The 24,972-nt window shown below is 38.8% G+C and overlaps 1 protein-coding gene across 3 annotated transcripts in view; it reads right to left on the bottom strand.

The window, feature by feature from the left end:
- Nucleotides 1-24,972, bottom strand: part of NAA25 (N-alpha-acetyltransferase 25, NatB auxiliary subunit) — a 73,809-nt gene that overhangs the window by 13,240 nt on the left and 35,597 nt on the right. For 2 of the 3 annotated variants that reach the window (XM_027576434.2, XM_027576435.1), the window contains exons 12-22: nt 21,258-21,465; nt 20,346-20,435; nt 14,925-15,105; nt 14,181-14,280; nt 9,526-9,677; nt 8,884-9,009; nt 5,604-5,847; nt 5,042-5,165; nt 4,351-4,416; nt 3,002-3,099; nt 175-285 (exon numbers count right to left, since the gene is read on the bottom strand). In XM_027576434.2, the coding sequence (XP_027432235.1) occupies nt 175-285; nt 3,002-3,099; nt 4,351-4,416; nt 5,042-5,165; nt 5,604-5,847; nt 8,884-9,009; nt 9,526-9,677; nt 14,181-14,280; nt 14,925-15,105; nt 20,346-20,435; nt 21,258-21,465 (1,500 nt within the window). The remainder of the gene's footprint in view (nt 1-174; nt 286-3,001; nt 3,100-4,350; nt 4,417-5,041; nt 5,166-5,603; nt 5,848-8,883; nt 9,010-9,525; nt 9,678-14,180; nt 14,281-14,924; nt 15,106-20,345; nt 20,436-21,257; nt 21,466-24,972) is intronic. The other variant, XM_027576436.1, reaches the window with a different exon arrangement.

Below are 24,972 nucleotides of genomic sequence, written 5' to 3' on the forward strand. Positions count from 1 at the left end.
TCTGGGCGTCACCATGCTAGCGTTTCGGCTTTACTACAGGTGTGTAATTTAAAAACAAAAACAAGCTGGGGAGAGAAAATGAGTACACAGGATCCTAAGTTCTCTTATAATATGCAGGAAAACAGTGAAAAGAAAAAGCAGCATGCAGCCAGGTTGTATTTTCTCTGTTATTACCATGATGATGCTGGTTTCTTTTTTCTTCTTTTTCTTTTTCTGTAAATTTAATTTGTATGGTCGCAGGACACTCTCACAGTAACTGGACACCCAAAGGATAATAGAAATAGTCTAAAAGAGGAAAAATTGCAAATTCATCAATAAGGATTATATTCGAGACATCTATCAGGAACAGTTAAGGGTTATGGATTAAACAATCCTTGCTGACAGTTCTTCTGTGCAAATCCCTTCAAATTCTTCTCTAGCTCTCTACTACAGATTAGAGAGATTAATTTCTACAATTACCACACAGATCCAGAAGACCTTCATCTGAATACTGCTCAGAATACTACGACTGCTTCAATCTTTAACCTCACTTCTAGCTCATCCAGCCCTAAAGCCATCCTCCACTTGGTCCAGTTTCCTTTCACTCCCTTACAAGAAGTAGAAATCCCTTTCACTCAAGTGAGAGGTCCAAATTCCTATGCATGGAATCCAAAGATTCATTACAACATGCCTCCCCCCACCCACCTCCCAGCCCAGTAAGATATTAGCTCACCTACAAATCTTAACTTAAATATAAACAGAGAGGGGTGCCTGGCTGTCTCAGTCAGTTAAGAATCCGACTCTTGATTTCGGCTCAGGTCACGATCTCAGGGCTGTGAGATCAAGAACAACGTCAGGCTCCATGCTGGGCGTGGAGCCAACTTAAGATTCTCTCTCCTTCGGGGCCCCTGGCTCAGTTGGTTAAGTGTCTGACTCTTGATTGAGGCTCAGGTCATGATTTCAGGGTCATGGGATAGAGCGCCACATGGGGCTCTGCACTCAGCACAGTCAGCTTGTCCCTCTCCCTCTGTACACTCTCTCTCAAATAAATAAATAAAATCTTTAAACAAAAAAAGATTCTCTCCCCCTCTGCCCCTCCCCCCATGCTCTCTAAAAAAAACAAAAACAACAAAAAAACGCAAAAAACAGAGAAATCTCCTTGGTCAGCACGCTTCCTCCTTTAAGTTACGTATTTATACCTATGCTGCTTCTCTGCTACAGAGTGTATGGACACACCCATGCAATTATTACTGATCTGTTCAGTCTTAGACACTTACACTGTGCCAGTCACCAGAACAGACTAGGAGGAAGAGAAAAGTAAATAAACATGTGACAAAAATAAGATAATGGATTATGAGTGTTTGCAATCCTCCTCTTCTCTCTGGTTAAAAAAGAGGAGAAAGTTTTGCTTCCTTCATAATGCAGAATCTTAGGGGCGCCTGGGTGGCTCAGTCGTTGAGCGTCTGCCTTCGGCTTGGGTCGTGGCCCCAGGGTCCTGGGATTGAGCCCCATGTCGGGCTCCCTGCTCAGCGGGAAGCCTGCTTCTCCCTCTCCCTCTCCCCCTGCTTGTGTCCCTCTCTTGCTGTGTCTCTCTCTGTCAAATAAATAAATAAAATCTTAAAAAAAAAAAATGCGGAATCTTAGTAATTAGTGAATAGCAACAACAAATTTAAAAAGCTGGTGGCTGGAGATGAATGGATAAAGAAGATGTATATACATACAATGGAATATTATGCAACCATCAAAAAATGAAATCTTGCCATTTGCAATGATGTGGATGGAACTACAGGGTATTATGCTAAGTGAAATAAGTCAATCAAAGACAATTATCATATGATCTCACTGATATGTGGAATTTGAGAAACAAGGCAGAGAATCATAGGAAGAGAGGAAAAAATGAAACAACAAAACCAGAGAGGGAAACAAATCATAAGAGACTCTTAATCTCAGGAAACAAACTGAGGGTTGCTGGAGTGGAGCAGGGTGGGAGGGATGCAGTGGCTGGGTGATGGACATTGGGGAGGGTATATACTATGATGAGCGCTGTGAATTGTGTAAGACTAATGAATCACAGATCTGTACCCCTGAAACAAATAATACATTATATGTTCATTAAATAAATAAATAAATAAATAAATAGAAAAAGCTGGTGGTTGGGGTTGCTGGGTGATGGACACTGGGGAGGGTACGTGTTGTGGTGAGCGCTGTGTACTGTGTAAGACTGATGAATCACAGACCTGTACCGCTGAAACAAATAATATATTGTATGTTAATTTAAAAAAATCCATGGTAAAATAAATAAATAAATAATAAAGAGCTGGTGGTTAACTTAAAATATGTAACAGTTGAGTCAAAAAGGAAAGAAGAACAGGCGGATTTGGAGTGAATCTGAGGAATTTTTAAAGACTGGTAAAGCAAATTGCAAGTTTTATTCATTACGAACAAAACCTTCTTAGTATGCTTGGAAGGAACTCATTCAAAAATGATGAGGGGGTGGGGGGACGGGTTAGCCTGGTGATGGGTATTAAAGAGGGCACATATTGCATGGAGCACTGGGATCTTATACGCAAACAATGAATCATGAAACACTACATCAAAAACTAATGATGGGGGTGCCTGGGTGGCTCAGTCGTTAAGCGTCTGCCTTCAGCTAAGGTCATGATCCCAGGGTCCTGGGATCGAGCCCTGCATCGGGCTCCCTGCTCCGCGGGAAGCCTGCTTCTCCCTCTCCCACTCCCCCTGCTTGTGTTCCCTCTCTCACTGTGTCTCTCTCTGTCAAATAAATAAAATCTTAAAAAAAAAAAAAAAAACCTAATGATGTAATGTATGGTGATTAACATAACATAATAAAATAAAATTTGAAAAAAATTTAATGATTTAAATTGCTTTTCACTTAACAAAAGGTGGGGGTGGAGGATTAAATTACAGGTGTAAGGTGCCTATTACCTGTTCATTTTTTAAAAATTAATCCTTCACTCAATTAAGGAAAACCGAGTTTTTCAGGAAGAGAACAAAGACATACCTCAACAAAGAAGACTAGGTTCTCTAAAAGAGCAGGGCGTGTTTTCAAGTTACCATCTTTAACTTCTAAGAGGTCACCTTTACATCTACTGAAGACATCTGAAAACAGGAAAGTATTTTATTGTTTTATTCAGCTTTTGTTTCAATGATATTTTTAGGAATACAAATGTACACTCTAATAAAGAGTAAACAAATACAAAAAGCTTGATCCAGAAAGTTTTTCCCCCTACAGTGAACCAAACAACAAAGGATATCTATTTTAAGCTTTTTAATCTCTACCCCCAAGGTGGGACTCAAACTCACGACCCCAAGATCAAGAGTCGCAGGCTCTACCGAGCCAGCCAGGAGCCCCTACTTTAAGCTCTTTAAAAGGCCATGTAACTATTGCTCTGTTGCCTTCAAAATATAAAAGGTGGCCTTATAAGTTATACATTCTAGAGTCTAAACACCAGCTAGCCTTTCCACAAACAGGCCACTGCCACAATAAAATTAAGACTCCAAATGAATGATTTAAAAGAATGTATGCCATTATGGACTAAAAGACTAAGGCGCAAAATAGAAATTCACCTTCATAATAAATGCCATGTTTTATTCTCACAATCTTTGTCTTTTAATTATCATTCTTCAGTTGGGCAATAAAATAAAAGACCATTTATGCTCTTGAAAAGAAAGATCCTTATAGATTTGAAATGCATTTATGTCCTCTTGTACCAAACAATTCTATTTCCAGGAATTTAATCCCAAGGAAATGCTCAAGTAAGTACCCAAACACTTATGTCCCAAGATGTTCACTTCAGCATTATTATAAATACAGTTATGAATAACTCAAGTATATAGTATGTTATATACTCCATGGGGCATACATAAATAAACTTAGTACACTGATACAGTACTGTGGCATATTATATATAACTGACATGGTAAATGTTCAAGACAAAAAAACATTAAAATAAAAAAAAGTATGTATTATACCTTTTCGTGTGTTTAAAAAAATAAAATCACTACTATGTATTTCCACATACACATGTAAGACTGTTTAGGGGGCATCTGGGAGTACAGACTCCAAAAGTGTTACTTACCTTGTAAGTAAAAGTGTTTACTTCTCTCTGGGGGAATGGAGCTGGGAATGGGAGAAAGATCATACCCACTTGTGTACTGTTTTATAGTAGGTTGTCTACTACTTTTGTAATCAACACTTTTTAAAATTAAAAATAAGTCTTTCAAAATACCAAAAGTATGCATTATTACTTTCAAGTTGTTGTTTGCAACTCTTGCAAATTTCTGCTAAAAAAAAATGAGTTCCTGTCAGACAATCAATAAAATATGGGAGTCCACAGTCAGAATGCTTACCTTTTAATTGTTCTAGTAAAGACTTAAGACTATTCTCTACTCGATCCTGGATCTCCACTGTATCCTCTAAAATTGGAAAAAAAAAAAAAGAAAAAACATTCGATTCATTTTTTTAGGAAGAAAAAGAACTAAGATCAACAACTGCAAGCAACTCATGGGCAAGGACATTTTCTTTACTCTTAAGACTCACAGGTATCAAATTTCATTACTAAGAGACAAAAAGATAAAAGAGAGTAAAAGGAAAAAAGGGCATTAATTACCTTTCTCTCAAAAGTAATACCTAAAGTTCTCTAGGAAGACTTAAAATCTATGTGCTTCAAATACTCTCAATGACAGAATCCACAAACCTTATGATTTGGTGGGGGGAATTAATGGAATATGTGTGATTCACACTGAGTTAGGAAAATAGTCTTTTACACAAAGTTTCGTAGAGAATTCAATCTGAAATCCAACAATACTTCAACAAATTAAGGATTTTTTCAACTCTTGGACCTAACAAGTGATTTTAAGTAGGGAAGATTTAAATTTCTAAAACATTACTTGGTAACCTAGGAATGTACCTTCTTTGATATTAAACCAGACAGAACACCTTCCGCCTCCTCCCAATCTGTCCAAATATGTGAACTGTTATATTTACTAAGTTTTCAAAGACAAAGACCTAGTAAATACACTCATGCAAATGTATACTTACCTAAACCACTGGTGTCCAGCTCATAAATATCACTAACAAGATAAAAAGAACTGGTCTGACACTGAGAACAGCCAGAACTAAAGAATCCAGCCATCCTGGTAGGTACAGGACCAAGGAAAGGATACTGGAAAAAAAGGGGAAAAAGTAATGTCCTTTAAATCCATCTAAATTTATATAAAACAAGAAAACATGGGACTATAACTATTGGATAAAGTCTATCTCAGTGATTAAGTTGCAAACCACTGATCTAAATAACTAACAACTGAATCATTATGGTGAAAACAGAAACTCTGTATTAGTTTGCTAAGAGCTATTAAAAATACCATTTTTAATGGTATTTACCATTACAAATAAAGCTGTTTTGCTTTTCCTCGCTATCCAGTTTGGATAGTGAGGAAGCCTCTGTAATTCCCAAGTCTATAAAATCAGGTTTTTCCTAGAGGTGCCATAAACTGGGACAAAATACTGTTCTTTTACTATTCATCCACCCCCAAATTTCTATTTTTAAAAAAGACAGTCATAGGTTATTGCAGCTTTGATGGTAAACACATATTGATGATACCTGAACTTCCTTCTCAATAAATCGCTTTCCTGTCTCCATGGCCAACTCCAGCTGTTGAAGGAGTAAACGAAGAATATCAATCCGGGAGGACACACCATTCTCAGTGGTCTTTTCCGAGTTCCTTGGCTCCACGGGGTGGTTTAGACTTGGAAGTCCACTGATCAGCCTCAATGTTAAGGAACGGATTCTTAACCACATGGTCTCCTCCTCCAAGGAAAGTTTCTTATGTTCTTCAGAAACATCCCTTAAAAAGAAACATCCCCAAACCATCCATTTTATTTTTTTTTTTAAAGATTTTATTTATTTATTTGAGAGAGAATGAGAGATAGAGAGCATGAGAGGGAAGAGGGTCTGAGGGAGAAGCAGACTCCCTGCCAAGCAAGAAGCCCGATGTGGGACTCGATCCCGGGACTCCAGGATCATGACCTGAGCCGAAGGCAGTCGCTTAACCAACTGAGCCACCCAGGTGCCCCCAAACCATCCATTTTATTCAATGTGTTGCCTTTACATCTTTTAGGCTTTACTTCCATCAGGCAAGATGCCATTGAATGGTCCCAGTGCTCGTCTCCTAGCTGAATGATCTCAGATAAACCCAATCACCCAAGTCCCCAATTCAGGATCAATAAAATGGGGAATGATAACCTACCTAACAGGTCATTTTTCCGCTTCAGTGAGACTTCTAATAACAAAATATTTATCATGTATTTTGTTGAAAATTCTTGTATCATGCATTTTCAACAAAATACACGATATAAAAACTTCAAATGACGGAAAACTGAAAAATAGAAAAATGTGCAATAACCAAACACCTGCAATATTAACAAGCTTGGTATCAATCCTTTCAGACTCTTACAATACAGATGTACAAAACTGCAACTAAAAATATTTATATAGGGGCGCCTGGGTGGCTCAGTCATTAAGCATCTGCCTTCGGCTCAGGCCATGATCCCAGGGTCCTGGGATCAAGCCCCACATCAGGATCCCTGCTCTGCAGGAAGCCTGCTTCTCCCTCTCCCACTCGCCCTGTTTGTGTTCCCCCTCTCGCTGTGTCTCTCTCTGTCAAATAAATAAATAAATTCTTTAAAAAATATATATATATAATTTGACATGTTTTAAATAAAATGGGTTCATAATATTTATACTATTTTGCAAACGACATCTTTTTTGACAGTGTGCAGAAAAGAATTAACATAGAAAGCCTGAGGCTATTATCTTTAGAAGGGCCAGCTTGCAAGGTTGACCTTTAGCTGATGTCTAGGAACTTGGCACTCCAACCATTCCCTAAATGATAACAGTGGCTCACTATGCCTAGGCTTTTTGTACAAACCATATGGTCTATGGTGAACATCTGCTTTCCTTCTGGGAGTCTGGAATGTTGACACATGATGGACAGAGGGTGCTTACATAACCAGCTGGTAAAAACCTTGGGCACCAAATCTCAAATGGGCTTCTCTGGGCAGAAATGCTATACACACATCACTGCATTTTTTTGCTGCTAGGAACACAGGAGGGAGAGAGCACTGGAAGTCTGTGCATGGAGTTTTCCAGATTTTGTGTCTTTTTCCCTTGCTAATCCTATCATTTGTCCTGTTATAATAAACCTTAGCTGTGAAGACAACTATAGGTTAATTATGAGTCCTAGCAAATCACTGAATGTGGTCTTGGCAATCCCCAAATCATAGTGCAGTTGACATTTGAACAACACTGATTCGAACTGCATGGGTCCACTTATGCACAGATTTTTTTTTTTTTTTTGTAAATACAGTACAGTACTGTAATGTAGTCTCTTCCTTGTAATTTTCTTAATAACATTTTCTTTCTCTAGCTTACTTTATTGTAAGAATACAGGATATAATATACGACATACAAAATATGTGCGGATCAATTGTTCATGTTATAGGCAAGGCTTCCAGTCAATAGTACGCTCTTAGTAGTTAAGTTTCTGGGGAGTTAAAAGTTACACATGGATTTCCGACTGTGCTAGGGGGTCAGACCGCAACTTTGCATTGTTCAGGGGTCAAATGTATATTCAGAACTACCTCATATACATTTCTCTGCATGCTTGTGCACTTACTGCCTTTGGTTGTACTTGCCTAGAAGTGATCTGCTGAATTAAGTGGGATAGAGTTTTCAATCTTAATACAGATTACTAAAATTCTCTATAGGAAGATTATATAAAGTTATATCTCCATGTCAATGTACAACAACCTCTCTCCCCACAACCTTGCTGACCACAAGTATTAATCTTTTTTTATCTTTGTCCAATAGTTAAAAAAAAAAAATCTTTATCACTATAAGGTGCATCTCTTTGAATTTCTTAAGTCCAATTTGTTTTTTAGTTATCTTCTTCTTACTGATTTATTAGGAACTCTCCCTTTAGGGACGCCTGGGTGGCTCAGTCAGTTAAACATCTGCGTTCGGCTCAGGTCATGGTCCCAGGGTCCTGGGATCGAGCCCCGCATCGGGCTCCCTGCTCCGCGGGAAGCCTGCTTCTCCCTCTCCCACTCCCACTCCCCCTGCTTGTGTTCCCTCTCTCGCTGTGTCTCTCCTCTGTCAAATGAAAAATAAAATCTTAAAAAAAAATTAAAAAAAACTTTAAAAAAAGTCTCCCTTTATGTGAAAGATATTTATACGAAGAAAATTACCAATCTACCACATACCTTTAGAACTTGTTAACAAATTTACTTCTATATAGAAGGTTAATAGTTACAGAAACCAAATCCTTTGTTTCCAGGTTTGATGTAATGCTAAGAAAGGCTTTCCCTAACCATTTAAAAATATTTTTTAGGGGTGCCTGGATGACACGGTCGGTTAAGTGTCTGACTCTTGATTTCAGCTCAGGTCATGATCTCGAAATCGAGCCCCAGATCAGGCTCTGCACAGGGTGTGCTGCCTGCTTGGGATTTGCGCCCTCCCTCTCCCTCTGCTCCCGCCCCACCCCACCTCCAGCCCCCAACCCCCATGCTCTCTCTCCAAAAAAAAAAAAAATTTATTTATTTTTTTAAATTTTCTTATAGAACTTCTAAGGGGTTTTAGCACATAACCTTTAATCCATCTGGAACCTCTTTTCATGTATGCTATGAAGGACAATCTAATTTTTAGACTAGCCAGCAATCCAACATAGGAGTGAGAGTCATTTTCTTCATTTGGCTTACCTATACCTTCTTATCTCTACAATAACTATGTTATTTTATTTGTGTAAAAAAGAAATTTTTTTCTGTATCTCTTAGATTCATCCTAATTGTTCAAAAATAAATACCTGGGGTTTAATTCCAGTTACCTGTCTTTTGGATCCCAGCTAAAGAAAACATTTAAGTCTCTGTTGTCTCGCAAGGCTTCCCACGGAATGTCATCTTCTTCTGGCCGAAGATTCATTGACTTTATACTTTCTGCTAAACTGGTTGATCTGTGATATAGAAAATTTATGTATTATTTCAATAGTAAAACAGCCATGAAAACATATTAGCTACAACTCTGTTTTACTAGAAAGGACAAGAAAGAGGAAGAAGGATTTACTATTAAGAAGTAAAAGTTCACAGAGGATGACACAGAACCAAGCCCATACCATGCTGGCCTGCTACACAGCAAGAGAAAGCATCTGGAAGTGGATCAACATTAATTCCTGAAATCCCATGTTTAACAGGGGAAGGGAAACCCTTTAAACACCACATGGAGTGGGGTGGCTGGCTTGTGTATGTGACATGAGATGGTGCGGTGCTGGTAGCGCCCATCATTCCCCACGACATGACCTGGGTCATTTCCCCTTTCTTCTCTACTCCCAACTTCCTCTCTCTCATTCTCTCTTTTTTTTCCCCCCATTTTTCCTTAGCCTACGCCTGCTATTATCACCCAGGAGCCCATTAATGGCTCTCAGGTTCTGATCTAATCCTTAGTTCCTTTTTAGCTCTTGTGCAATACTTACATATTTGCTTCAAGTAGAAGGTCTAATAACATCCGTTCAGTACGGACTTGTGCAAAATGAAGAGAATTATTCAGCCTGTTCCTAAAAGCGATAAACTCTGGGATCTTCTCAAATGCACCATATTTGTAAGCTTGAATAATATATTCTGAGGTCTGGGAAGGAAAGACATCACCTCCGTATAAATATTTCACAGATCAGACAATGAAGGCAAACCTTGCCAGGCAAAACAAAACACTCAAACTAAAAATTAAGATGTGAAATCTAATCTTTAAAGGTTATCAAGTAGAATATCAGCTTTAAAAAACATTATTTTTCTTCTTTCCTATACCAGAGTCGTATGTGTACTTTACTAATTCTACTACTACTAATATCCAACCGCTGCTACCACCACAGAGACTTTCTCTTAGCAGTTATGTCTTTCAATTCAGTAGGACTGGAGGTTTTGCGATACCACGTCAGTTTGTTAGTGCCATTGTGGAAGGGATGTTACTCCATGTTTTTCTGCATCTAAGATAAATTGTGTTTTATACAAAGGATCCAAAAACACCAGAATAATATAACCACCCCACCACCAACCCAAATAAAAATCACCCTCCTCCAGAAAAAAGACAGGCTGCTCCTTGGTTTTGTTTATTTCTGAGTACTATGTATCACAAACACAGGGCATATATGCATTACATCAGGATAGAAGACAACAAACAAAAGACCCATAAGAATTCATCAGACTCCATTCTGAGGACAGAAAGACTGCAAGAACCAGGTGTCTTGTCCATCCAAACTACGTAAGACCTATGCTGGAAAATTCCATGAAGAAGTAAGTGAAGGGAACACTCACCACATGCGCTTTAATTTTAGATTAATACATATGTATAGATGAAATGTTGTGAACAGAGGCAAGAAAAAGAACTGTCAACAGAAATTCTGGCACAATAGAAGAAAAACTCAGGGAAGAACATTTCATGGGTATGGGCCTATGCCATCAGGATCAGAAGTCAGAAGGGTACCCTTTTGGGCCAAGGAATGTTAAGCTCAAAGTAGATGTCTGCCCCAAAGAACCTTTCTAGAAAAGCCAGTCTTTTTACACAGCCTCAGTCAGCTCTGCCCCCATCTCCATTATGACTGAATTATTTGCCCAGTAGGAAAATAGGCCAATAGTCAACAACATACCCTCTGATATACAGCCTCGCAGGGTTCATTTCAGGCCGCGGGATTGCGCCACGGGCGCTAATTCAACTGCATTCGATGCGGCTTTTAAACCCCATGGGACACCTCGGCGAGCTGTTTGCCTGCAGTATCTGGAGAAATTAAAGACGGACGGACACAAGAAAATTAAAAAGATTACTTGTGATCCTGCAGGTTTAAAGAAGGACTATCTGAAAAAGCTCAAGTGTACCTTCTAGCCTGATTAAAGGACAGTGATATGCCCCATCAAGAAGAGGCCAGGATACTCTAAACACAACATGCCTATCCGATGGCCTCTTGGCTTGGAAAAAGCAAGGTTTACCATCAGCCCTTGCAACACGAACTTACAGCTTGAAAAAACCAGCTGCTTAGGAACAAAATGATCCAGCAATTAATCAGGATAAAAACAGGACTTCTGGGGATTCCAAACAAATTTCTCAATTACAGCTCCAAAATATGCTGATTAAAGAAAAGAACTCAGCTTTACAAAGTATAGAGGCAGTTTTAATTTCTGAGTGGTCTATGGAATACCACTTTTGAAAAAAAGGCAGTAACTTTTTAAAAAAGAAAAACAAGGGGCAACAGAAAGGGAATGTAGTCCTTTAACAAACTGAGAAGGTAACTGCAGCTCTCTGGCTTCTGTTTTTAAGGTAGTCCTCCTTTAATGCTGCAGCAAAGTATCACTGCAGAGCTAGAAAAGGGCCTGGGCATCCTGCAGTAAGACTGAGCATGAGGGAGGTCTACAATTTGAAGAGACAACCCCTACTGGAACTGCAGGCAAAACCGGAAGCCACAGGCACTTTAAAAACTTTTGAGTATCAGAGAATGTTGTCCGTACCTATTTCTACTCATTTAGTGCACCATGAGGCTAGTTATATCCCATATGGATTCCTGAAATGAACCCTGGTCACTGTAAAAATTAACAAAATAGATGGACATCAAACCCTGAATGATCATCTTCATGAATACCAGAACAGACTTTTAAAGGGAAATTATTTTTAAAGTACAAATACATAAGTAACTTTTGGAGATAAGAAGATCTGGCTCTAAGTCTCATATTGTAAAAAATCTATTCCAAAGTAAGATGACAGCAACAATGATGACCTTTCCAGAAAGAAAATCCCTGTGTAGACCTTCCAAATATAACTTTCAATCCCACAGCACAAAGCCTTACAAAGCAGAACACTGGATTTTCCAGTTAAGGAGTAAAAGTGTTCTTTCAAAGAGCAAGTTGGGAACTGAAATACATCAGTCACTCAAGAAAAAACCATCTGGGGATCTCAAAAACTACCAAGAATAAAAGACACAGAACACAGAGCTTTCGGTTTCCAGAGATGTATCTAATACTATCAGAAGGTTTAACACATACAAGGCAACACTAAAATCATGCTCTTTCTTATCCTCAAATTCCTACAGGAAACAGTCCACACCACAGTCTCCAGTTCCCTATTTTGGGACTCAAGCTAGGCATGAAGGTTTAAGGTGCATTTTCCCTGCTGTATTGGTTTTTGCTTTTGCCTCTAGGGCTCCCCAAAGATTATTTACTTCAGTAAGATTAAACTATTTCTTCTTGGTAGTAATAAAAATAAATTTCAAGCAGAGTCCTACTCCCAGATCAATAAAATGATCAGTCCCAGCATCACATATATTCAGACCAATTAGTCACTCCTGCTACACATGCATCAGCAAAACTTCAAAGATAAAAAAAAAAAAGCCACTGAGAATAAAATACCCTCTCAAATCATTCCTGAGGATCTCCTTTCTCTGTAACAATAACCTGTTTTGTTTTGGGGTGGGTGTGTTTTGTTTTCAGAACAACTCTTTAGACACAATAATTGTGGGGAAAAAATTAAAGGTTAATTTTCAGCAGTATATGAAATGTGCCTTATTGACCAAATCAGGAACAATATGATGCTTCTAGAATGCTGGATGATTAAAAACTAGAATAAAACCAGCCACCAGGCATGGATTAATCTCTTATTTATCCCCGAGTTCCACCTCAGAGCTATTTGAGAAACAAAACTTTGAAAAGGAGTCATTAATAAATCAAATATTTCTTTAACCTCTTTCTTAGAAATACAGAAATGACAGCCAGAATAATGAGATCTGAGAAAGTTTTTTTTTCCCCTTGACTTAGTGAAACTTAAGAACAGAGAAGGGCAAGCACAGATACCTGAACACACAGTACAAACACAGATTTATAACTCAACTGCCTACTTGTGTTAGGACATTTTAGAAACCCAAGGTCCTAGAGATGCCCTCGGATCTCTAAGCCAGGCCAGCACCTTCCAGGCAGCATGTTCAAATGAAGATGACTACTTCCTTCTCTCCCTGATCAGGAGCTATGACACAAAATAAGGTATGAACAGAGATCCCAATCATTGGAGGAAGGGCACCACAGGGGAAGGGGAATAGGGCTTAAAAGCCAACTGATGCACAGCTTACCATCCCTTGCTACACCAGGCCTCTAGGCCTTCCCCTAAGGCTTGTCAGGACAAAATTACTGCAAGCTGACAACAATAAACCTAAATTCCATTGTTCAGAAATGCTCTGCTCTGTCTTCTATTTAATACAAGCCTAAAGAATTCAATGGAAGATAGATTAGCCATAGCTATTAAGGTTACAAAAGAACCACCCCAAAAACCAGCTTTCTTGCCAAGTTCCTTAGTTGCTGTTAGACCATGAAAACAGAAAACTATGGGCAGATACCTGGCATGGCCGAACTCCAGGCAATGAGTTTTAGAAGCACATGAGAACAAAGCAGGCAATGACCATCCTAGAGACTCGCCTTCTTTTCACCTGTGTTCTAGGTGGGTTTGCACAGCTGGTTGACTGACTAGAGACTACATAAAACTTCTGCTTAACTGACAAGTGGAGACCAAGTTGGCTTGCAGTGAAAAATACGGTGCAAATCCCATCCTTTCATTACGGCACATAGCTCTATTATTATTTATTGCTCTACCTTATTTATTGCTACTTTAAAACACACTATTGACACAAGTTTCTTGAAATGTCCTTCAACTGGTCAATTTTATAATTCTAAGAAAATACGAGTGCACTGGCTGTGGGCAAGGAGCACGGTAGTATAAACTTCAGAAATAAAGAGCAGCTGCTATTGCAGAATCTTCTATGGCATCCCAGGCCAGAAACACTTATGGGTTACCTCTTATACCCTTAGAAAAAGTCTCTTAGAAATTAAAAGATAGGTCTAGGAGGAATACCACTTCCTACTCTGTAATACCATTTTAACTATACCTCTGCATGGATTCTATTAAACACACCCATTCTAGCAACCACAAATAACTCTTTATCTCTACCTAACAAGACGTGGCCAGTAAGCTATGGCCTAAGGGCACCTGCAAGTACGCATGGTGCATCTCAACATGCGCGCTTGCCGCATGAGGGAAGACGTTCTCTGAATCGTGTGCATTCAGCAGAAAAGAACGTATTTTAAAAAAATATTTTTCACTTACATCTTTCTGGTTGGAGTGGAAAAACCTGAGTGCGAAGTTGCAGGACTGGGCTGCGGCAGCATACTGACCTAGGGATCCGGCGTATCGGGTCAGAAGATAGCTAGGTCAGAAAGGAAAAGGGGAAAGTGTGTTATACTTACCACCTCCAGTATCAACTACACTTCAAATTATTACAGCAGAGAATAGGCACACAGGAAAGTTAAAATATCTTGCCACATACCACCTCCACTATCAACAATTTTTTTTTTTAAAAAGAGCAAAGTTATTTCAGTTTTGTGGGAGACCTAAAGCTCTATGCCACGCTTTCTTAGGCTCAGATGATTAATGGAACCAAAGGGAATAGAGACAATATCCTTGATTCATCATAAAGAATAGTCAAAATACAAATTCAAAGGATCTCTAAGGTCAACAAATAAAGTACATGTGTTAATCTCAACTGCAAAGCAGAAATAAAGACTTCAAGACAATGTGTGCTAAGAAAAAGTGTTCAAAGTATATAGCTGTTTGCTATCTCTGGGGAAAATTTTGTTACCTTTTCAAAACTGTGCAAATTTAAAAGTTACCATTAAATTCTGGAAGATATAAAAATCTTTCTGCTTTGCAATGGGTCATCACGGGGGATTACTTAATCTAAAAAGCTTACTAACAGAAACAACTCTACTACTAAAATTGAAGAGTTTGTGCTCCTGGCATAAACTGGCTGGTGCAGCTGGCTGCTCAGTATTCAGAGTATATACTACCAACCCAATGGTGTCATGCTGGATATGCTTAGCATCGAGGCTGGAGTACAGATCCACCACTGGTTCAAATGCCCCCAGCACACAGTAGATTCGAACAAGCAGCAATTTGAATTGAGCATTGGAAGGGCTGTGGGTTAATCCCTCTTCCAGCAAAGTCAGGGCCTGCCACACAGCAGTCTGGTCACCTAGAACCAAAATGTAACAGTATTACCCACAGTATTTAGCAGCAAATGGAGGCTTCTCACAAACAAAAGACAAAAACTTACTGATATTATCAGCTCCTCTAACTATCTGAAGAATGAGTTTAGGTGTCAAAGAACAAATTTTAGATACACACCTGTAAGCAAAACAGGGATTCCCAGAATAGACAGTTTCTCAATAGTTACCTCAGTTCTTAAACATGCATGTGCAAAAGTGATGCAAACTTTAAGTTGCGAGGTCTTATGAAAGAAGTTACAGAATCTCCGAGAATCCTAGATTCTGAGAAGAGATGGACTTTGCAGGAGAATTTGAGTCCACCAACCTTCCCAGTACAGGATTTTCTCTACCAGACCCCAGAAAGATGCTCTCTCTAGACAACGTTTTTCTTCCATATGTAACTCTACTATTCAGATGTCAAGTGATATTTGAAAAAAGCTGTTCATTAATAATCAAATTAATGTAATATACTTATTTGTGGCCTACCAAAATTCAATAGTCTTAAATCAATAGTCTTAAAGATTAAGTAACTTCTCTTTTATGAACCTAAGAAAATAATAGGAACTGGAGATAAAGATTTATATACAAAAATATTCACTGTACTAATAATGGGGGAATGATTAAATAAATTATAGTAAAACCCACATTATGCAGCCATCTGACATTAATGAGTTTTTAGTAATAAAGGAAAATACTTATACAGTAACAGTTCAGTAAAACACACAGAATTCAAATTAATGTGAAGATGTGATCTTTAGTCTATAAGACATGCACAGAAAAAAAGACAAGGAAATATGCCAAATTTTAGAATGCCTTTTGGAAGATGGAAAAGTAAGATTAAAATAAACTGTTTCCCAAAACTTTTTTTTTTTTAAGATTTTATTTATTTATTTGGCAGAGAGAGACACAGCGAGAGAGGGAACACAAGCAGGGGGAGTGGGAGAGGGAGAAGCAGGCTTCCCGCGGAGCAGGGAGCCCGATGCAGGGCTCGATCCCAGGACACTGGGATCATGACCTGAGCTGAAGGCAGATACTTAATGACTGAGCCACTCAGGCGTGTGCCCATTTCCCAAAACTTTTATAAGTTATTTTTACAGTCAGAAAAAAACTGAAACTTAAAGTAAAAGCTCTATGCCTTGAGCTTTTCGAATTATATGCTACAGGCTTTTTTCTAAAAGAAATAAGATATAATCAAAAATTGGGGCTTTAGATAAATATCCATAATCCTACCCAAACTATGCATATGTATAATCTATGCAAACTACCATTGATTTTAATGTATTGCCTTTGAATCAGAATTACTTTTACACAGTAATAATCACAACATACATCTAATTCTGGGTTCTGCTCTTTGAAGTATTTTTCCATGTTGCTAACTAGTCTTCACAACCATAATTTTATTGAATTCAACACTTACTGATTTAAACTCTGGAGCAACACTAGATATAGGACCAGAGGATAAGGGTCACAGGTGATTCCTGGCCTCAAGGGGCTCAGAGGTAAGTAGAGAAAACAGCTGGACAATTAAAGGGAATAAATAATTTTAAGAAGTCCTAGTTACTCAAGGGCGCCTGGGTGGCTCAGTTGGTTAAGCGACTGCCTTCGGCTCAGGTCATGATCCTGGAGCCCCAGGATCGAGTCCCGCATTGGGCTCCCTGCTCAGCAGGGAGTCTGCCTCTCCCTCTGACCTTCTTCCCTCTCATGCTCTCTCTCTACCATTCTCTCTCTCTCAATAAATAAATAAAAATCTTTAAAAAAAGATTTTAAAAAAAGAAGTCCTAGTTACTCGGGGTGCCTGGGTGGCTCAGTCAGTTAGGCAACCAACTCTTCGTTTCAGCTTGGGTCGTGATCTCAGAGTCGTGAGATCAAGCCCCACATGGAACCAGTTCCGTGCTCAGCAGGGAGTCAGCTTGAGGGTTGTCTCCCTCTGCCCCTCCCCCAACTGGTGTGCACACTTACTCTTCACTCTCTCTCTGAAGTAAATAAATAAATCTTAAAAAAAAAAAAATGGGGTGCCTCGGTGGCTCAGTGGGTTAAGCATCTGCCTTTGGCTCAGGTCATGACCCCAGGGTCCTGGGATTTAGCTGTGTGTCCGGCTCCCTGCTCAGAGGGGAGTATGCTTCTCCCTCTGCCCCTCCCCCAGCTCATGCTCGCTCTCTCTCTCTCTCTCTCTCAAATAAATATCTTTTAAAAAAAAAAAGTCCTAGTTACTCAAAGATAACTAGTATTAAAAAAATAATCTCCTTAAAACAGAAACAAAATTTCAAACTAAATAGCAAAAAAAAAGAATAATTTACACTTCTTTCTCAACTATTAAACCGTTATAAAGATATTTATTATTTTGCAAAATTTACGCTGTAACTACAACCTATGCAAATTCTTCACCAAATCAAAAGAGCATCAAGCAAAAAAAGAAAAGAACATGAAGGACTGATTAGACTTTTTGAGAGAAAAATTTTCTAACTTAATGTTGTACTATAACAAAATGATATATTCTAGGGATATGTTAATGTATAGCACGCACTACAGATAACAATACTGTACTGCATACTCAAAAGCTGCTAGGAGAGTAGATCTTAATATTTCTCATCCCAAGGAAAAACATCTAACTATGGGGTGACAGATGTTAACTAAACTTATGGTGGTAATCATTTCATAATATACATACATCAAATCATCATGTTATACATCTTAAGCTATACAATCTTAAGCTAATACAATGTAATATGCCAATCACATTTCTTCAATAAAACTAGAGGGAAAAAAGGATCCTTAACTCCCCATTTTACTTGTGCAGAATCATAAACAAACGCCTTTTTGCAAAATATCCGAGAGCATCATCAACTTCTTAAAGTGCTCTTCTTAATCTTTCACATTCAAATTAGTCTCTTCCAACATCCGTACCAAATTTCTATAGATTTCTAGTATCTGTCAGATCCCCCTTGGACAATGACTATACCTCTAATTAGAGCACTTCAACATCACTTTCAGTGACTGCAAGAAACCTGGCATCTTTATAATATTGGCAATTTTCCAATGCATCTGCACTGTATGATTATGGAAAATTTGCTTAACTTCTTTCTCTCTGCCCTGTCTTTCCTTCATCTATAAAACTGCACCAATCTTAACTGTATTATTATGAGGTTTAAATTATCTAATTCATGTAAAGCACTTTCAAGTGCCTGATGATCAACAATTGCTAGCCGCTATTGCTATATTGGGCATATTGCTCAAAAAAACAAGGGATTAGCAAAGCCATATAGTCACTTATGAGCAAGAATGGATGCTAGAATAAGTGGGGAAGGGTATCTGAGTAGGAACCAAATTACTAAGAGGTCAGTTCATCAATGATTTTTTTTTTTTAAGCTCTATGCAAACTCACAATTCTGGGGCTCAGATGACAAAGACTGATAAAAAGGATTTCACCCCCATCTCCAGTACAATACAGTATAACAAGTACTAGCACAGGGGTACACACAACGTCCTACAAAAGTTGAGAAGGGGCATAAAATCTGCAGTGGGGGAGGGGGGTGAAATCAAGACAGGCTTGTCAGAGGTACCGTTTGAGTAAAAGTTAGATGAAGGAAGGAAGAAAGTTATTTCAAAGAGAGGCACATGATGTTCACTAATACTAGCAAACAAAAAAACAGCAGATTTAGGCTGTAAGTACCTAAGAATTTGGAGATACAGGCAGAGGCTAGATTATAAAGAGCATTGTAAACTATCCTAAAGAGGTTGGCCTTTATCCTCAGGAAAGTAGGGCACCTCTGAAGGATTTTAAGCATGAGGATGATGGTATCAAAATCAAGTGGTCCATGAAATGATCCCGAGGACAGGTCTTGTGTCCATCATGCACAGTACTGTCTCCCCAGGCCTTTGTTTCTTGTGTAGTTTATTCTCGTGAATAATATGCAATAAGTACCTATTTTTTTCCCCAAAAAAACTGCTAATAAAAGAAAATGTCAGGAGTGAGACCTAAAGAAAAGGTAATCTCAATACCATCTGCTGAATCATCCTTTTCTTGCTCAATGATATATGATGCTTCCTTCAGCATATATTGTATTCCTGTCCTAAATAGGTTAATTACAATTATATTCCAAAAAGAGTGCATCTCCTAAACATTTTTTAAGTGAACAAAAAGGGCTACTCCATTTCATGGGCCTATACATCTATCTCTGAATCAGTTTCTCTATATTTTAATTGTTGCAACTTTGTCATTATTCACTATTTAGAAATGTTTAAAAACAGAACAAAAAACAAGAAATAACATGTATTGACAAGGATGTGGAGAGAAAGGATCCCTCATGCACTGCTGGTGGGAATATAAATTGGTGCAGCCATTGTGGAAAACAGTATGGAGGTTTCTCAAAAAATTAAAAATAGAAATATATGATTCAGTAATTCTATTACTATTTACCAAAAGAAAATGAAAATATTTAACTCAAAAAGATACACGCACCCCTATGTTTACTGCAGCATTATTTACAACAGCCAGGATATGGAAGCAAACCAAGTGTCCATCAATAGATGAATGGATAAAGAAGATGTGGTACACACACACACACACACGAATATTATTCAGCCATAAAAAAGAATATTTTGCCATTTCCAACAACATGGATGGACCTAGAGGGTATTATGCTAAGTGAAATAAGCTGGACAGAGAAAGACAAATACCATATGATTTCACTTATATGTGTAATCTAAAAAATAAAATGAACAAACAAAAAAGCAGACACAGACCTATAAATACAGAGAACTGGTGGTTGTCAGGAGGGGTGGGGGTGGCAAAAAGAGGAGTGGGAGGTGCAAACTTCCAGTCATGGAATGAATAAGGGATGAAAGGCACAGCATAGGAAATATAGTCAATGGTATTGTAACAGCGGTGTATGGTGAGAGATGGTGGCTACATTTGTGGTGAGCATAGCATGATGTACAGAATTGTCGAATCACCATGTTGTACACTCGAAATTAATGTAATGTGTGTCAACTATACTTCAATTTAACAAAATTTAAAAAATACAGAACAGATGTGCACTGATTTAAGACTATCCTGATTACAGAGAGGGGGATATCTGGAGAAGGGTTCTTCTAGAAGCACCCTGGAGAAGGGCAAGGAGGAAAAACCTAAAAGCATAAATCAAATTCTTGGATTATATAATCAGTCTCAGGATTTATAATCAATAAAAGCAAAGCGTAAAGTTAAACTGAAATTACTCTTCCTTACCTGTTTCTCTCCATATATCAATAAGCACATGGACAGCAAGGAGACAGTAATAGTCTGAAAACTGCAATTCGGTTTTCAAACAGGATTTCCCTGTAGGGAAAAAATCCCATATTTGTATTTTAACATTTGTTCAACTAACACTGCCCCAAAGGAGTTTTTTAAAGCAGGAAAGTGACAGGAGGGAGAAGATAAAAAGAGGAAATGAAAGTAGTAAGAGTCGTGTAAATACCAGAAGAAAAATATAAGCCATGAATCAAAGGATTCAAAAGAAGGTTTAAGGCCACACTCAGCTGGAAAAGAAGAAAGAGTTCCAGAACAAAGGTGGTATCTGCAATGGCCCCAAAAGGGAGAGCAGCAAGATTTGGAAGGTTTCAGGTAAAGAGAAGAACAGAAGCCAAGGGCCATGTACAACTAAAGTAATAGTACGCTCTTTACTTCACCTAATGATTTAGAATACAGTTAGAGAAACACTGACATTATCTCGTCACATAATTTACACTTTATCACATATATCTAGCAAAAAGATCATCTACTTCTAAACTAAACATTTACCTCATAATTTACAACATTCATTTTGTTCAATTTCAGTCTATATATTAAAATACTAAGGCCTATAAGCAGAAAATGTCACAATTAACCATAAACTCCATGTAATTCATATGAGCCCCAGTGTAATAGAGTTAGCTCAATCAAGAATATGGACAACTATAATTATTTAAAGCTCCAAACTTAAGAAAGGTTTTACATGTGAACACTCTTCCCACCTGACAAAATTTCTCCTTGCCAAATTCATTAAAACAAGGTGCTCTGAGTGGTGGTAAAACAACAACAACAACAACAACAAAAAACAACAAAAATGGACTAAAACTTAGCAAATCAGGCAACTATTACACATTTTGAAAGAATGCTCACCAAATTCTAGTCCATGCTGGTACCTTAACATGAGTTCTCTGACCACATTCAGTTTCTGACTTTTATCCATAGTGTGGTACAAGCCGAGCAACCTCGTCAGCTGCACCACACACAGATGCTGCTGCAGAGCTCTGATGTCCGCGGGCAATGCCAGCTTATCCTCAGTTGGTGTCGACAAAGGAACAACTCCAAGTAACTGATTAATAAACTGCAATGTAGAAAAAAGGAGCACAGATCTCAAAACAGAACTCATCTTTGGTAGGCCATAATTAACAAACGTTGAAATGATCGAGAAAAAGACTTTTTTTTTTTTTTAAGATTTTATTTAGGGGCGTCCGGGTGGCTCAGTTGGTTAAGCGTCTGCCTTCGGCTCAGGTCACGATCCTGGAGTCCCAGGATCAAGTCCCGCATCAGGCTCCCTGCTCAGCAGGGAGTCTGCTTCTCCCTCTGACCCTCGCCCTTCTCATGTGCGCTCTCTCTTTCTCTCTCTCTCTCTCTCATTCTCGCTCTCTCAAATAAATAAATAAATAAAATCTTTAAAAAGAAAAAAAGATTTTATTTATTTGACAGAGAGAGAGATGGCGAGACAGGGAACACAAGCAGGGGGAGTGGGAGAGGGAGAAGCAGGCTTCCCGCAGAGCAGGGAGCCCGATGCAGGCCTCGATCCCAACTGAGCTGAAGGCAGACTCTTAACGACTGAGCCACCCAGGCATCCCAAGACGTTTTCTATTTACCAAAATTACTAAAACAAAAAAGTTTCTAACAGCACACAATGCTGGTAAAAGGCCAATGAAAATGGCATGCATACTCATCCAATGCTGGCCACAAGTAACCTGTCAATACTGGGTACTATACTAACTAAAAGATTAAAAGAATTGTGAAAATGTTTCATAAATTATTCCACATCAACATAATATATGAAATGACAATGAAAAGTTTAGACTATAAAAAGAGCAGATTACAAAAATCAAACCTACAATTACAACTGATATACAAGTAAATTCTTAAACAAAATAAGACACATTGAGAGGAATAGTTATGTCAGTGGCCTTAAATGATTTTTTAATTAAAGTTTTATTTTGAGATAATTACAGATTCACATGCAGTTGTTAAGAAATCATCCAGAGAGATCCCATGTACCCTTCTCATCCAGTTTCTCCCAATGGTAACATCTTGCATTAAACTGTTTTTAATTCAGGGCGCCTGAGTGGCTCAGTCGGTTATGCATCTGCCTTCAGCTTGGGTCATGATCCCAGACTTCTGGGATCGTGTTCAGCAGGGAGTCTGCTTCTCCCTCTGCCCTTCACCCCACTCATGCTCTCTCTTTCTCACTCTCTCAAATAAATAAAATCTTTTAAAATAAATAAAACATTTTTAATTCTTTAAATTCGTAAGAATTTAAAAAAAATGTACCGTTTCCATTACACATTATTAAACACAGGCTTATTCCTCACTGCCAAAATCTTATTAAGATGACGACAAAGAATCAAACCACAAGGATCAAGAACATGTGAAAAGATGACAGCAGATAAACATTAAGAAGATTTCAAAGATAAAAAGCATAAAGGACAGGTGTTAAGTGCTAACCTACACGCTCAGGGCAGAAAGCTAACATACACAAGGGGCCTCGAGTCTATTCCAGCCACAGAATCTTGGAAGGCAGAAATTCAGGGCACTAGAAAGCTCAAGTGTTGGTAGGACGGAACAGAAGAACTGGTTAAATTCCATCTAAGAAGTTTGACCCCTCCCCTAGCTCACAGACTGACTTCCTAAACCCAGCAGAAGTCTGCAGTTTTACTCGCAAGGAGAAGCTGAACCAGAGGCACTGTAGACTCAGGGATATCAGGCATAGCTAGAAATGGTGTTTTTGTTTGTTTGTTTGTTTGTATTTATTTATTTATATTTGACAGAGAGAGACACAGCAAGAGAGGGAACACAAGCAGGGGGAGTGGGAGAGGGAGAAGCAGGCTTCCCGCGGAGCAGGGAGCCCAACGCAGGGCTCAATCCCAGGACCCTGGGATCATGACCTGAGCCAAAGGCAGACGCCTAACGACTGAGCCACCCAGGTACCCCTAAACTGCTATTTTTAATTGTTTGAGGAAGCTCCATACTGTTTTCCACAGTGGCTACACAGCTTGCATTCCCACCAACACTGCACAAGGGTTCCTTTTACTCCACATCCTCACCTACCATATGATCCAGTTATCACACTACTAGGTATCCACCCAAAGAATACGAAAACACCAATTCAAAGGGATACGTGCACCCCTATGTTTACTGCAGCATTATTTACAATAGCCAAATTATAGAAGCAGTCCAAGTATCCATTAATAGATGAATGGATAAAGAAAATGTAGTGTATACACACAAACGCGTGTGCACCCGTACACACACTGGAGTATTATTCAGCCAAAAAAGGAATGAAATCTTGCCATTTACAACAACATCAATGAGCTAAAGAGTATAATGCTAGGTGAAATAAGTCACAGAAAGACAAACACCATGATTTCACTCATATGTGGAATTTAAGAAACAAAACAAATGAGCAAAGGGGGGGAAATTTGGCAAACCAAGAAACAGACTCTTACCTATAGAGAACAAACACGGTTACCAGAGGAGAGTTGGGTGGGGGGTGGGTGGAACAGATGATGGGGATTAAAGAGTACACTTATCATGATGAGCACTGAGTACCAGACAGAAATGCTGAATCATTATATTGTACATCTGAAACTCATTTAACACTGTATATACAATATACTGGAATTAAAATAAATGGATAAAACCTCTGTGTTAGCTTAAAAAAAAAAAAAAAGAGGATCAAGTGAAACTCAGTTATTCAGTGATGAGTGCCCTGGCCCCCTCCCCCTACTCCCAACCAGATCCCAGAATGTCACATGCCCAAATGTTTGAGACCCCAAATACAAGGGTGGCAAACAGGTTCTATGAAAAGTATTTCTGAGGGGCGCCTGGGTGGCTCAGTCGGTTAAGCGTCTGCCTTCAGCTTAGGTCATGATCCCAGGGTCCTGGGATCAAGCACCATGTCGGGCTCCCTCCTCACTGGGGAGTCTGCTTCTCCCTCTCCTCTCTCTCTCTCAAATAAATAAATAAAATCTTTAAAAAAAAAAGTATTTCTGGGGCGCCTGGCTGGCTCAGTCGTTAAGCATTTGCCTTCGCCTCAGGTCATGAACCCACAGTCCTGGGACTGAGCCCCGCCATCGGGCTCCCTGCTCCGCGGGAAGCCTGCTTCTCCCTCTCCCACTCCCGCTGTTTGTGTTCCCTCTCTCGCTGTGTCTCTCTCTGTCAAATAAATAAATAAAATCTTAAAAAAAAAAAAAGTATTTCTGAGGTGAGTGGTGAGGGGCAGGAGGATGGAGAAGGTTTGGGGGAGAATGAAACAGATGATCACCTCATGTTTTAGACTACACTAAGAGAATTTTATACTTTTATGGTTCTGTCAGATTGGGGTGAATCAAAAAAATATTAAATCTGAGAAAGTAAGCTGTGCAAGAAAGGTAATCTCCATATACAAAGTGCTTCAGCCTTTGGTCATAAAAATATAAATTCTGAATAAACACTAAACTAAACTGGGGGGCAAGTACTCAAGGAGAGAAGTGGGATGTTGTAAACGAGATGATCCTCGTTCCACAAAAGCGCTCCGACAGATGAAGACTGTAACTGTAAAAATAAACTAACAGCTATACAAATCTGTAATTTA

The sequence above is a fragment of the Zalophus californianus genome, chromosome 14, assembly GCF_009762305.2.
Source record: "Zalophus californianus isolate mZalCal1 chromosome 14, mZalCal1.pri.v2, whole genome shotgun sequence".
Classification (NCBI taxonomy): domain Eukaryota; kingdom Metazoa; phylum Chordata; class Mammalia; order Carnivora; family Otariidae; genus Zalophus; species Zalophus californianus.